Source organism: Stegastes partitus, unplaced genomic scaffold, assembly GCF_000690725.1.
Source record: "Stegastes partitus isolate 25-593 unplaced genomic scaffold, Stegastes_partitus-1.0.2 Scaffold72, whole genome shotgun sequence".
NCBI lineage: Eukaryota > Metazoa > Chordata > Actinopteri > Pomacentridae > Stegastes > Stegastes partitus.
Window position 1 is genome coordinate 967,147 of NW_007577803.1, and position 15,886 is coordinate 983,032.

At 45.2% G+C, this 15,886-nt stretch overlaps 1 protein-coding gene across 1 annotated transcript in view; it reads right to left on the reverse strand.

The window, feature by feature from the left end:
• cdh13 (cadherin 13, H-cadherin (heart)) overlaps positions 1–14,865 on the reverse strand; it is a gene marked incomplete at its 5' end in the record, with an annotated part of 203,020 nt that extends 188,155 nt beyond the window's left edge. Inside the window, 4 exons of the mRNA XM_008276457.1 lie at positions 2,225–2,377; positions 2,979–2,984; positions 13,909–14,022; positions 14,784–14,865. Coding sequence (XP_008274679.1) covers positions 2,225–2,377; positions 2,979–2,984; positions 13,909–14,022; positions 14,784–14,865 — 355 coding nt within the window. The remainder of the gene's footprint in view (positions 1–2,224; positions 2,378–2,978; positions 2,985–13,908; positions 14,023–14,783) is intronic.
• Positions 14,866–15,886: the final 1,021 nt, after the last annotated feature.

A 15,886-nucleotide genomic window follows, 5' to 3' on the forward strand; every position in this document is an offset into this window, starting at 1 on the left:
ATGTGATGCTACACCATCTACCTAAGCATCGCTGTAGACCAGGGGTGTCCAATCCTGGTCCTGGAGGGCCACAGTCCTGCATGTTTTAGATGTTTCCTTCTTCCAACACACCTGATTCACATGATCAGGATGGTTATCAGGCTTCTGCAGAGCTTCATGATGAGCTGATCAGGTGTGTTGGAAGAGGGAAACATCTAGAACATGCAGGACTGTGGCCCTCCAGGACCAGGATTGGACACCCCTGCTGTAGACCACCCCTTCATGTCAACAACATGCCGTGATGGCAGAGGCTACAGAACAACAACGAGCTCATGGTGATGACTTGGCCTCCAGATTCCTCAAATCTCAATGTGACAGAGCATTTGTGGGATGCTCTATCCCTAAGTCCATCCACCTTACAGCACTTAAAGGATCTGCCACTCACTTTTTGGCGCCTTATACCACAGAACATCTTCAGACGTCTTGTGGAGTCCATGCATCGACATGTCAGAGGTACTTTGGTGGCACCTTTAATGTGCAGCTGGTCTATATTGAGTATTAACAACGTTAGTGTCAAACCAGCTGCTTTACTGAACTATATTCTAACACAAAGTAAAGCAAAGCCAGCCTTGCTGCTTGCATTGCTCCTTTTTTTTCTAATTTTAAATTACAAGGCACCCTGTTTTTCCATATCTCTGTCACTCTCTCCCTCTCTCTTGGATTCGGCTCAGCTCATTACGTCGTTAAACTTCTCTCTTCTCCACAGCGAACACAGTCAAATCTGCACGGAGAAGATCCCCAGACCCCTTATCCTCTGCTCGTCTCGCTCTTCTTTACTGTCCTCTTTTCCCTCTTCTGTGTCTGTCTCCATCCCCAGAGCTTTATGCACCAACTTTTGTTATAGCCGACGAGGACCCCGAAAACTTTAAATCACTAAGCTGCCAAAATACTTTCAGAATGTAAGCAAAAAAAAAAAACTATTAAGCACAGTCTCTTTGAAGGTTTGTGTGCGGTTATCTGTATGTGTGCGTCTGCAATCTTTATTTTGTAAATTAACAACGCTGACAGAGCTGGAAAAACGCGGCCGCCCGAAGTCGCAAATTATTTCGGTGTAAGCACTCGAAAGAGGAGTTAAAATAACTGAGTGCAATAAGAAGTCTGTTAGGAATATGAATACAGTTATTCCTCTCAAAGGCCCTACAACCATCACGATGCTTAACGGGAGGCCGACGCGACGCCACACAGATTCCTACAGATGCATCGTCCACACAAACATGCATCTGATTTCACTCATGCCGTCTGATTAGACCTCTTGATCTCTCCATTTAGCTTCGTTTATCCTGCTTCCTTGCAATTCCCAGCATGAAAACGTTTAACTGAAATCTGACTTGAGGCCAGAATTGGACGAGAAGGGAACAAATTGCTTTCTAGGTTCATTTTTTCCAGAGGGAGACAAGCTAGAGTAAGTTCTATCTCCCCACAACTAGATGGTGAGAAATTCTCCTGGTGGGTCATTATTTAATTGTACACGCAGTCTGGTTATATAGAAATGCGTATTTCTCATTCAGATTCAGGGGCCGCTCCGTTACTGGGTGTTCCTGGGAACAGCCTCCATCAGACCGTAAAGTCACGGCTACACATCGCATGTAACTGAGCAACAGAAGACAAAAAAAGAAAGAAAGAAATCCGCCAAATGTGTGTTATTTCTCTGCCGCTCGCCCTCCGCTCGCATCTGTTGGTGTTTACAGAGCAAATTATTTGTGAGCTTTTACAAAATCCAGTTAGCTTATCATCAGCTCGCACCCAGCCCAACACCCCGACTCAGAAATAAGATCAATCGACCGACTTACACACTGGACTTTCTCTGCCCCCTCTCTCCCTCTTTTCTCTTCAAGGGCGGGGAAATGCTTTTGTTGGCCAGACAACCCCAAGGGCACAAAACGCTCGGGCACCTCAAACAGCCTCCAACGGGCCGTTTCAACACAGAGGAGGACCAAAATACAAAGTCCGTCCTTTTCCCCCCCAAATCCCGCTGCCAACATTAGCATAGCCGGGTTGGAAATCAAACACAAAACATTCCACGAGCATTTTTTCTTTTTCTTCCCCATATTCCAACATGATGCCAAATTTGAACGACAAAATTCTCATGAACAAGTCGAGCGAGTTGAAGAGGAAACTCGACAAAGACGGAAAGGAGGTGGACAGAACACACAAACACGACAATCACGAGGGCGCACACACTGACCAGGTAGGAGTCGATGGCCTCCCGGTCCAGCGAGCGGCTGACTGACACGTCTCCCGTGTCGATGTCGATGGTGAACAGGCCTTTGGGATCCTGGTCGGCGCCGGGGCCCGTCAGTCGGAAGATTTGGTTCCCCACCTTCTGTGCCGAAATCACCTGCAGACACGAATCAAAAAGCCAAACGATTACAAGCTCGCTCCGTTTCATTCAGACAAAGCTTATTTCCTGAAACCGCTTCTATTGTTTTCCTTTGCCAAAGCACGGAGGAGAAAAAAAAAAAAAAAAAGAAAAAAGGTTGTTGATACGTTTCTGTGCAAAAGAAGCTCACTGTTCCCTGAACGCTGATGCAAATCCCTGATAACTACCAATTAAAATTTTACACCGAACAAGACTTTGATTTGATTTCATCAGTCGGTAAATTCAACTCGCGTAAAATAAGAAAGTTCAGCATCATCTCCTTGAGCACTGGAGGCCTGCTGTGACCACCAGCTCATGCATGATGCAGCGCTTCTTTCAGATAAAGAAAGTGGAACAGCTAAATAAATATAAAAATGTGCTCCTTAATAATTAAATGCAAATGCTATGTAGATGATCTTTTTTGTTGTTAGGGCTACGCTAGGAAGATTTTCCGACCACATTATTTTATTTTTTTCTTTCCTGAGGAGCGCTGCCAAGTTAGCTGGCTGACGATTCTATTCTCTCGCGCAGAACTGATCTGACCCAGGGACGTTTTTTTTTTTTGGAAAGATTCACTCACATGAGACTGCCGGCGCCAACAGCATCCGCCGATATCCACCGTAACAGGAACAGGCAGTTTGGAAAAAGGAAACAGAAAAACAAAGCATGTTAAAGTCACACATCACAGCTGAAAGGGGCAAAACTCAGAGTTCAGGGCATCTGTCGGAGCGAGAAAAATTATAAAAATAATGAGCCAAAACCCGGTGTGGAGAGAAACTTTCCAGCTGTTTAACACACACAGTTCACATAATTTGCTGCAAAGCGACGGCTGGTTGAGAGCATTAGGAACACAATGAGAATTCTTCACGGCTAAAGTTTCGTCATAAGGTTCACAACTTACATTTAAAGTGTTTTTAAAAACTGCCTGTAAGCGTTTAAAGTTCTGACTTCAAGGATTTGGTGTTCTTTCACTGAAATTTTAAATGTTTAAGATTCGATCAAGTTAAAATACTTATTTAGAGACCTTCAGGTGAGAGATTAGAGAAATAAATTCACCACAAGATGCTACCAAGAGGAGAATAAATGACCAGATTCATGACGGGAGAACGCTTCGAGGCACATTACAGGACAATCCTGTACAACTAAAGCACATCTCCAGTCATGCTTTGAGGGATTTTCTCCTGAATCATGTTTGCTTGTGACATATCACAAATACTGGCAGTAAAGGTGAACCAAACATCCAGGACGTTAACGGAAGCACGGGGGAACAAATTAAAGCAAAACAAACAAAAAAAAGGTTCAGAAAACTAAATGCACAAACCAGAGATGAGCGCCTGGAAGATCAGGAAAAGTCAAACAGAGAGCAGGAAGAGAAAAGACTAGATGTACAAACAGGAGCTGATTAGGTGATGAGACGCAGCTGAAACCAATAAGAGGAGATCACAAAGACAGGAAGTAAAATGACTGGCAAGATAGTGGACCCTTTCAAAATAAAACGAGACAGCAAAACCAAAAAACACAGCAAATATGTTCGTAATCAGCATGTCTTTGCCGTTTGTTTTATTGCTTTACTGTCACTCTTTTTCAGGGAATCGATCAGTAGTACAGTTAATGGAGGAGAAGCTTCACACGTGTCTCATTTTAACCCAAATTAGGATATTTTTCTGAACCCAACTAAGTCGTTGCAAACCTAACAAGTTTCTGTCTCATTTTAAACCCAAAGCATATTATTTTTTTCTAAATCTAACCAAGTAGTTTTGGTGCCTAAACTTCACCAACCTTCAGAATAATCACACGGGAAGCAAATTCCGACGTCACGGGTAAAAAGTTGTGTCTCAGGTTCATGCCTCCACTGACTCACCGTCACCTGTCGGGGAGGGTTTCTTTCAAAACATGAATGAGACGCAGATCAGCCGAGCAGGAACATAAGGTTTGTTGCACATTTGATGACTTGATTGTGTCTGTAAGCCACATTGGATTCACCAAAAGTAGCCCAAAAATACCAAAAAGCCGAAGCCGTCTTCCACAGCTGTGAATGACGCCCGACAGCGCTGACGTCTTGCTCGGCTGTATTTTGTCCCTGCACACATCGATGCAGCCAAACTGTATCTGAGATTATTCAAAAGCTCTCCCAGTCTCATCTGAAATTTGCCCATTTTTGTGCAATTTCTGCAAAAATGTTGTGTGGAAGAGTAAAGAAAGCGCCTCTGTTAAGATGTGACTTTGACGTGATCAACGCCGGAGAAAGAACTCGATACTTGGAGGAAAGATCAAGCTGCTCGACAGGACTTTATTTGGTCGTCTTCTATAGAAACCCTAGAAATGGGATATCAGAGTCAGGGGGAAAACATGAACACGGGTGACAGTGTTTTTGTTTGTTTGCTGTTGTCGTCTGTCGCTCGCCTTTTTTTCTTTTATTATTTTCTTGCTTTCTCCGGTGACAGGTGAGTGCATGTGAATTTCACAGCAGCGTAAGCCTTTGCAAAAAATCAAGCTGAGAGTCGTCACTTAAACGTGAAAATCAAGTTTCCATCACTTCAAATTGCCGGTGTTTGCCGTTCCCGCATCAAAAACCCACACAGGGCTGTCACCGGCTTCAACACCCCTCTGGGCCTCGGCGCTGTTAGCCAAGGATCTAAACGGCGGCCCTGCACTGTGCCTTATGATCAGAGAGCTGCCACGAGGTCGCCTTTGATGAGAGTGCACTTCAGTAGGAGAGCAGCTAAAATGAAGGCCTTTTTACTTCCTAGTTGAAAGAGCATGGGACATGAGACCACGGCGCTGCGAGCCGGTGCCAGACAAAGCTCAAACGCTTATAGCCTCTCCAGAGCTCGCCGCCATTCATCTCCGCGTCCCGCTTCATCTTCCCCCTCCACTCCGTCTTCGACTTCTCGCCTCCCCCCACTTGTTACTCTCTCCAGTACGTCCGTCCTCGCTCATCCGCCGAGCATCAATACCTCTTTTTCTCCATTCATCACGTTCCACTTCTCTCCATCACGTCCCACTGCTCGTTTTGTTTGCCCACAGCCAACGACGAGAGCAGGAAATGTCAAAAGTGTTGCTGAAACGCAGCACAAGGCGGCTATTTAAGGATAATACTCACATACTGACAACATGGCCTCCCTCCTGACCTGCTGCTTTTCCCTCCTTTATGCCCTCATCTCAACTCTCTTGTTTATCTGATCATCTGGCAGATGTTCTGAACAGCATCCAGGGTACTTTCTCTTACCGTCGCTTCCCCCTCATCTTTCTATTCTTGGAAGGGCATTAAAAAAACCCCACCAAAACAACTCGGACAGGTGGCACAGCTGTCATTAAGGACAGAGATGTTTCTGATCTGTAATCACAGCAGCAGCCGGCACCTGTGGAGAGCGACAAACTGGGTCAGAAGAAGAAAACTAAAAAGGAATGAGGTGAAACATTAGTTGGATTCACAGATGGCTGAGCATCAAACTTTGATAAACGCAGGGAGGGAGCGGAGATACAAAAAAAAAACAACAAGAACGGACACGTAGGGAGGGGAAGTATGTGAGAAAGGAGGAAGCAGAGACTGCCAGGGAGGGAGAGATCCCTAATAAAGACGCACCAACTTCAGCTGAAGAGCAAGTGAAGTGTCAGGAGAAGTTTAGACTGATTAGATGACGCCTCCGTGGGGTGCGAGCGCGATAATCCGCGGCCTACGTACACACAGGCGGTCGGATGTGCGCGCACGCCGGCGAAGCGACGTGCACCCGGCGGTTTTCGGTCTCCGCTGAGCTCGTCTCCCTCTGTGCGTGTGGGAGGACTGATGGGAGAATCTCACCTCTTTCTATCAGCTCTCATTACCAGCCGAGCAGACATGAAAGACTGCGGGGCTCGTGATACTGCGGGAGGATGACAGGAGGTGTGGCGTCGCTCCACAACACCAAACACCTCAGAGCACAAAGACGACGGAGCGCCCAAACAACGGGTTTCGGCAAACAGACCGGGTGTGTTTATGCGAGCTGGTTTGTGTGCATCAAAACCTTGATAACACCTCCCGCCGCGTGCGCTCTCATCGGCTGTCAGGAGGGCAAGAAATGAAAAAGACAAGAAAGGTACGAGCAAATATGTACACAGACATGTCTCCAAAAACTTATGTAACTTCTCTTTTTCTTTTTTTCTGAGCAAAGTGTGCCGAAGAAAATGCAAAGTTGATCCAACATCATAAATGAGTATCATGGAAATTCTGCATAGAGACACTTCTCATGTCCTTGGGCCTTTTTTTTTTCTTTTTGAGCGAGAGAACGAGGGAGGGTTTCATCTCCACTGTGTGTGCGAGTATGCAGTCGCATCCCTCGGTGGTGCTTCTGTTATCCCTATCAAGGTCATACAGCGAGCTGCGAATGACAATCACCGGCCATAAAAGGACTCCTGGGACCCAGCCAGTGTGTGTGTGTGTGTGTGTGTGGACATGCATGCCAGGCTTGGACCAACGCTCTGCCTGATTGTTCCTCCACTCCAGCCTGCTAATGAGAGGGACGAGGCGAGGTGGAAAGCCGGGCGAAGACACGGACGGATAGAGTCCGGGGCGAATCCACGACGGCAAAACAATGGGGCTAATTAACCGGCTTTGATTGGCTAGTCGGGGGGCCTCGGCTAATCATTACCCATCAGCCACCGCGTCCCGAGCCAATCACGACAAACCCGAGAAGGGGCAACAATCAAGGCGGAGGGGGGGGGGGGCCCTTGTGGAAAACAAGAAACAGGAAGACGAGAGCGTTATTAAGCATGGAGACAATGTTAAGAGGGTCAAACGGGACTGTTGTGATGGGAAATGCTGCTCTTGAAAAGAAGAGTTCACACAGTGGAGGTCGTCCTTGGCACATGTGGAAGTAATATTTCTCATGGCATCGACTATGTCTTATTCATGCAACTGCGGGTAACGCTATCGTAGAAAACCGATGAATTATGAAAGCAGATTTGATCAAACTTAAAAAAAAAGTGGCCCTTGAAAATGATAAAAGGTAAAAGAATAAGAATAAAAAGCAGCAGCCGCCGTTAAGAAGGACCGCGGACGCCCGTGTTAGCATTCTCAGGAAGCCGGACGAGCAATCACTTAGTCTTGCTTAAGCTCACACAAGGACAGCATCTCTTGGGCAGTTCAGACACGACAGATCTGTTTTTCATTGCCGCTCCTCGTTTTAATCAGAATGGATTTCACATCTGCTCCGTGCGTCTGGGGGTCCGGCCATGAATTGGAATGTGCGTCAAACAGTTTTAAGTCACTGCCGGCGAACATCCACCGCAAACGGTGGTGATTAAAGGACAGATAGGGAGGAGAGGGGGCTGGAAAGAGAAAAAGGGAGGAACTTTCTGGTCTTCCTGAGACAATTAGGAGAATCAATTAGACTAAACGGCGAGGCCCGCAGGCGTCTCACAACGTTCACTTCCTGCTTTGGAAGTTCAGCCGGAACTCTGATGGCTCGGTTTGGTGAGAGCAGAAGGAACGGCGACAAGAAGACAAAGACGGGAGAAAAAAAAAAAACTAAAAAAAGACATGTAACGGTTGACAGACGCCAGACAGAGGGCAACAAAACAGTGGAGGCTCCCAGACTGACAGGCAGAGCGAATCGGGATGCACACGGCACTAAAACAAGACACGTCTGCTCTCCTTACTATATTAGCCGGGGCTACAACCAAACCAGGACCTCATTCCTCCCACAAGCAGTGCTTTATTGGAGCTGTCATGTCAAGTCAGACACGTTATGTTGATTTGTGAGCCGGACCCTGAGGTAAGGCAGAACAAACACAGGTTGAGTAACTGACAGCTGCGGCACAGTACCGACAGTCGAGATGGCTTTACAGATTGAAATGTTTGAGACTCGGCGTTGGCACATCTGAGGCTTTTGTTTGTTATTTAATGAAGCTGCTCTCCGTGTGTTTTGTTGTTCCGGGGAAGAATTTGCACGTCTTCTTGTGGGGATTCGGCGGGTTCGACTTAATGGATGTGAAATCAGTTTTGTGTCGGGCGCTATTTTCAGTTAGGACCTTGAATTCTAGCAGAAACATCCCGACTCTCTCTCTGTAATTACTTCCTCTGATCCGGAGTGCAGGTGGTTGGAGCCCATCCAAGCATACGCCGGTCGGCTAATAGGTCAGCAGTCAATCACAGACAACTTTTTCTCGCACCGATGAGCAATTAAAATGTTTAAAATAATCTAGCAGCATCTTTTAGGAGCTTTTACCGGACCGGGCACGCGGAGACCTTGGCGGTCTCTGCAGGCTTTGAGGGTTTGAACCCCTTTACCTTCTCACTGTGAGGAGATATTTCCAACTCCTGAGTTATCCACAACAAAAAACCCAAAGCGACACGAGATCTGCTGGGTTAGAGTTCACTTCAGTCGAACCAGGCTCTCATTTAAATGATCTAAATCCTCATTTATTATTAAAGATGCCCAGTATATAACATCTAAAGCCTGCTAAATCAATTCTACTTGCTTCATATTCGGGTGCAGCCGGAACAGTTTTAATTTTTTAACACTTTCTCTCTTCGTCCACGCCCACCATGTGCTCCGTGTCAGCAGCTGGAACATAAAGGTCGCTTCAATTGGACACTGAAATGAAACAACCCTGGGATTTACCTTTACAAACTGAGATCCAGTGGTACCGTGTGGTTTTGCTTTACCAGTAAGAAACCAAGCAGCGCTGCTTTAGAACGATTAGAATGATTTTAATAGCCAATTACACTCATCTCGTGTTACTGAGGCTGCAGTTTTTCATCTTGTCTTGCTGATGTCATCACCTGTGACTCACCTGGAACCAGATTTAACAAGATTCCCAGTTTTTATAACAGTAAAGAACTGTGATTTAAAACTAGCTTCTCATAATTTGAGCCAGTTTTAAAATGTGCAGACTTTGTAGTAGCACAGGGAACATAGCTGTACTCAAACCCTACAATAAATGCTGCTAAGTCCATGCAGCAGCAGCGGTGGTGGTGGACAAGGTGGTTATCCCAGCGGGAGCCCTCCTACCCCCCACTGGGAATAACGCCCGACTCACATGTAATTCCAGACACGAGCAAAAAAAAAAAAAAAGCACAAATGAAAAAAAGCTTTGGGAATAAACATTTAAACTACTTGAGCCATGACTGATTTATCTTCCCGAGTACTTGAATACTCTGAAGTACGGTCCTATCGGCGGCGGCGGCGGCGATGAGAAACATTTAAGCATATCGCTTTCATTGCATGCTCCAGCTGCTGTGTGAGTTGTTGTGAGCTGTTTATGGGCCCCTGGGGGAGGGCAGGGGAGAGACCTCTGGATCAAAACAATTCCACAGCGAGCAGGAGATGTGACATAAACAACAAGGTTCTTCCCCTCCTTCCCCCCCCCCGGCGAGCCCCGCTGACAACCGAACCGCCCTCGCCTTCGCCGGCGCACCACCGCATGTGCACACAGTCATACATGTCGAGGCGTAATCTCGACTCTCCCCCTGCTTCCCACTTGATTATCTCCCGCAGAGAAGAAGGCGGTATGAAATATGAACAGCTGCCATATGGAAGCGGTAGGATGTGTACGAAGAGGGGAAGCTATCGGTGTGGAAAATCAATTTTGCCGAGTCGCCACCGTACAGCTCCTGTTGGGTAAAGTAGTCCACATTAACCTGTCTTCTCATGCAAACCCTGAGTGTGGAGGTTGGAGAAGAGGTCCATAGCATGCTGCAGAAACGATTTGGATCCCATATGCACCAAAACAAGGAATCTGCATGACCCCCTTGGAGTGTGGTCGTCCCCCAAACATGCATGCAGTGAGTCCACCGTCCATCTCCAGCAGCCTCCAGGCCCTCAACCCGCCAACCAAACTGAGGACAGTGTTAGTATGAGGCTGTGTGCCGTGGTCATGCTCTCCAGGGTACAATTATCCATTATACGCACAGCTCAGTACAGGATATCTTTTCATGTTAGTCTCAGCGGGCAGCGAGCGACGTGGATGATCTGGTAGTGCCCGGCCTTATCTAGAACAAAGCTGACTGACATGCAAAGATACATCAAAGCTCTGCAACGCCGGGAGAGATAATTGTAGAACCTCGCGCAGGAGTCGGGATGTACGGCTTTCGGGTTGACCATCTGATCCAAGAGGATTCAGGTGAAGTGATTTACCTGCTGCACAGATCTGCTCGTGACAAAGACGGCTGGAGTTCCTCTCCTCTCAGGGTTTAACCTCGAAGAAAAGCTAATCTCTGCGCATCAAAGTTACAGACTTAGACTTTTATTTTTTTCATGAAATAATCCCCTACTGCCTTCAAATGGTGATTTTACTAGAATACACAGATCTCAGAAGCCCATCCATCCTGACTGAAGGTGGAGCTCATCAACAACTCAGCTAAAAGCTACACTGTTCTATCCAATGACAAGTTGTCGTGCTGTAGTAATCTGTATGTGTTTGACCAACTTTGAAAAGCAATAAAGGTACAAAAAGCTTCATCCTGCTCGTTGACCGACTCCATCGGCTGCTTGGGTTGGTTATCCTGGAAGTCTGAATCTGTGTTTTTGAGAATCGATGCACTGACGGCTCATTTATCCTCAAGATTACAAAAAAATCACCACACGGACGTTATAGAAAGGTAAAATATTAGATTTTCTCCAAAGTGGGAAAGAGAAACTAAAGAAGGATTCAAGTGTATGATGTGACACGTAAATAATTTGCTCTGTCGTGTCATCTTGAGTGTTTTCTAGCTGGAAAAATAAAACCCCTCGTCATCAGTGACACAGTACGTTCGTATATCGTAGCATGCTTTGGAGATGACAACGTCCTAAGATCACATTTTCATCTTTAGCAGTACTGTCCCAGCGTTCAGCCTCCACTGGGACGTGTTTCCAGACTTCAACAGGGTGTCAATTAGCAGCGCCGTTAATTAAAACGCTTAGATTTTTCCACGTCAGATTTTGAAAGACCAGTGTATAAGATTTGGTGGCGTCTAGCGGTGAGGCTGCAGATTGAAACCAATCAGCCGTCGCTTTAAAAGCATGCAGGAGATCCTGTGGTGGGAAACCAATGGGTGTAAAAACACAAGAAGCCCTCCGTAGAGCCGGCGGTTGGTTCATCAGGTGAGATATGGTACAAAGATGGCAAAGAAGACCGACACAGACACGACGGACTCATTCTAAACTGAAGAAAACACAACGATCACAAGTAATTATTCACTAATGAGCATTTAATTATGAATGCTTTATTCAGCCCCCTACATCCTCCACACTGGTCCTTCAACACAGCGAGGTCTGTCTCTTGGTGTGTTTTTCAGTATTTTCCCTACTCGTACTTTCTGTCTGAATTATTTGGTCTCAAACAAACCAAAAAAAAAAATATGAACATGAGAGTTTTAATTTAATTCTGCAGTTGACTGCACACAATATCCGAGACGCTCATTTTAAACAAGAGCTCGTGTATTTGTCAGGCTTTTCATTGCAAAAAAAAAGAGAAAAAAAAGGATCTTAAAACACAATAATCCTCAAAAAATCTGATTAAAAAACAGAAAATTCATCAAGATAAAATGTGATACACAGATAAGAGAGAGAATTTGTAACCTGGCAGGTAGAAAATAAATCAAAACGTCCTCATATTCCTCGTATTTAACAACCTGATAAGTCAGTCTTAAAACTTTCTTACATGCCTTGCTTTGTCAAGGTTTGTCATGACCTATAGCACTTGAATATACCTTCACACATGAGCTATAGTACTCAGTGCTGCCTTTTGTGTAGCTGTGTTTCTTTCAATACAGCTACCGTTAACCATAGTTCCTAAAAATATGCTCACTTCCTGTGCGGTTGTCACGGACACCCAGAATACCAAAGAATAAGCCAAATTACTAACATCCTAATTAGCTAATTAGTCTGGTTTTAGCACTGTGTAGGGCTGCATGACGTTTAAAACTAAGAATATATGGGCTGCATACAAAGACGTGTTAAAGCTAGAATTCAGGACTTTCACTTAAACATGTTGCATCCAAGCCGCTGCCAAACGAGATCGCACGGCGCTAATTGAGCCTATCAGCAACAAGTAAAGTAAAGTATGCCAGACTTTAAAATGAAAGGACTGAGGCGACACTGAGTGAAGCAGCGTTTTGCTTTAACCGGCAACGTTTGGTTTGCCAGAGCTGAAGAGAGAAGCAATGGAAACGAAATGGGATACAGACACTGAGAGTGTAGTGGAACATGTGGCGGAAAAACCTGGGAAGCATTCAAGATAACTTTCTGATGCTCCACATAACAAACACACTCAGTATTCACAGGAAGGATTACCGCCTCTCTCTATGCATCAGCAGTGTTTGTGTCGCTCACGTCTCGAAGGAGACGACAAAAGTTTTGCACTGCAGGTTTAAAAGTGAGTAAGAATGTTTCCCTACATCGATTCAGTTCCAAAAATCTCTCCTCATGTGACTGACAGAAGCCAGAAACCTGATGCAAAAGACGTGTAACAGGGTGAGGGAGTCGTGTCTTCACTGTGTACCAGATAATATGTAAAATAAACAACACCGTGTACGTGATCTGAGTAACACGTCACAAACAGTAAAGTTAGTTGCACTGACTGGAGGATGCACACGAGACATTTTTAATCACGTCTTGTTGTGATTCCATCAGTCGGGTCATGAGCCGTGCAAATATACTAGCTAGTCTTTCACAGTTAGCTTTAAATGAAAAGTCAAGTATCGTCTGCATAGAATAACACTTTACTATCAATGGAAACAGGATGCATGTGTTCAGACTCTCGTTGTCCTTCAGCTGCAGTCAGATCATATTTACAGAGGACTGGTGTCGTTCATTTTTTGGCTGAAAACAGCAATTAGAGGAAACAAAACAGAGTAAAAACCTGCTTTACTGAAGCCATGTAGCAGGAGTGTGCTTCAGACCTTTTAGCATGAGTTATGGATGCCTACAACTGATCAGGACGCTTTTCACAAGCCAGAAGAGCTAACCTGAACTCACAGTTTTTGTGAGTTTTCTATTAGTCTGATAAACTCTAAAAGCTCATTGAAAACAGCCACGTTGATTTGTTGCTCCCTCTTGTTTTTATCTCATCATAATGTGACCAAGAGTCACTTAAATATTAAAAACGACTTCCTAAACCTGCCATATATTGCAGCGACTTTTACAAACAAGCTAATATTTTGTTATCCCCACATGAACTAAAAATAAATTAGCAAAAGACCACAGATACCTTGGAGCGTTTAGCTTTATAATATTTTCTTCGACAAATATTTCCATATTTGTCTTTTTATATTGCTGCAACAATCACTTTCATCTTTCCCATTAAACTGTCCGTGAGGCTGCAGTAGATTAGAGAGAACACCAAACCCTCGTCTTTTTATCTAAATGAGACCGTGGTTTTAATATTCAAAGGTGGCCGAAGGGTCAAATAAAGTTTTAAAGTTTAATGCATGTATTTAATGCTTGGTTTTGTACACAGGCCAAGCTCCTCTCCAGGGTGAGCATTCTGAATGCAAAACATCCAACTCATTTTATTATCTTGTCGTGAACAGGATGGTTGTTCCTCACCCTGCCGATGATCCTGGGGAAGGGAGCTCTCTGGTTCTCGGTAACGATCATCGGAGGCACCAGCAGGGATCTCTTGGATCTGTACGGCAGCTTCTGGCCAAGACCCAGGACGTCCTGCAAACACAGAGGAGAGGAATCACATCATTAAACTAGGAAATAACAACTGTTATGTCTCACCCAGCTGTGAAACATTCCCCCGGTGTGGTGACACCTCTTTTAAAGCCTAAAAAATTAACAGTTTAGCATCTTTTACGCATCGACAAAGCTTAAACACACACAGCCAGGAGTCAAGTTTGCACCGAAATACTGAGAAAAATGTTGACACAAGCCCCTCTTGGAGTGATGCCCACTTCATTTTTCTTTTTTTGATGGAGACTGATATACACTATATAATGAAAAGCGGTTCAACACCTGCTTCTGGCAGGCGGCACCATATGCTTTACACGTTTGGAGAAAAAGGGGGAAAGAAGAGGATGTTCCCTGGGCAAACATGAAAGAGGCATCTCTGCTGCTCTCACTGCAATTTCATTTCTCATTCTTCCTTTAATTTGTTAAATAAGGACAGTAGAGAGAGAGAGAGAGAGAGAGAGAGGCAGACAAAAGCAGAGCAAAAACAAAGACGGAAAAAAGGTGGCGAGCGCAAAGAAACGAGAGATGACAAGATTTTGGCGAAGCGGCGTGCATTGTTCGAGCAGAAGGAGCCATTCTGAAATGTTCTCTTTGCTCTTCAGAACACAATGGCATAATCTAATTTCATCGTCTCCCCTCCTGCTGCTGGAAGAGTGAAAAATGCTCTTTTCTCTCCTGCACTTTGGAGTCACTGATACAATTAGGGCCCTTTCTGCTTGGCTGTTGATGAAAATAATACCCGTCACCGACACCGTGAGCAGGAAGCCCCGGCTGCTGGCGTGGAGGCGACGACCTACAGCGAGGACGACCTGCTGGCTGTCTGCACACCTGGACACCAGCCGAGGAGGACAAACACCGACACAAACAACATGCAGATGATCTAAAAAGCATGTTGTACAAACCTATGAGCATATTGCAACACGAGAAGACTAAAAAAGGGGGTTCAGAGATCAGCAACGTCGATCAAATAAGCAGCCGGACACATTGAGGAGTTCAGACTGAGTTTGTTGACAGCAGTGGGGATAAAGGAAAGTGTTCCTGAAAGTAACACGACGTAGAAGTTTTCTTGAGGATCCTCTGGCCATGTCTTTACATACACATGGTGATGGGATGGGTGTTCCTTCCTCCCACTGCTCTGGTAATCAAGCTGTTTCCTTTAGACTCTACCTGGACAGTGAAGACATCACACCAGGCTGCCGTGCTGCATTTACTCCACAACAGATGTTTCAGGGAGATACAGTCATAAGTACTACCAACATTTTGTGCACACTTTTCCATGCCGCCACCATCCACGACGGCTTCAACAGCAGAATTATCACATTTTTGACGAGTGCATGATTTAAAGCTGTTTTACTGGATTCTTTCTGCTGCACACCAGCTTTTTGTTTACTGACGTCCTCGTCTGTTCCACTGATGTGCATCTCGTCGCCGCTTTTTGCTCGCTGAACTAACGACCAGACGAACATCCACAGCGGAAAAGTGCATTTCCTATCTTCAAATTGCAGGCTAGTTAGTTAATTAGCTTGATTAGCTACTTACCTAATTAGCTAATTAGGCATCAGCTGAGCTCCAAAAAGAAAAAAAACGTATTTGCAAATGTAATTTCAGTCTTTTTCAGATGCTAATGTGACCCTTGCGTTCATTACCGCTGCGAACAGAACTGTCGGCCCGTGTCGTGTGCGCTCCGGTTTCCAGCGCGAGTTCATTTACTTGGTCTGTCTTCCTGTGCCAGGGCTCAGCCTGCCAGCAGCTGCCAATCAAACACAGACGCCACCAGAGGACTTCAGGAAAAGAGAATTTCTGGCATTTTTCTCCTTTTTTTTTGTCTGGAGAAGAGTTTAAAAAAAAA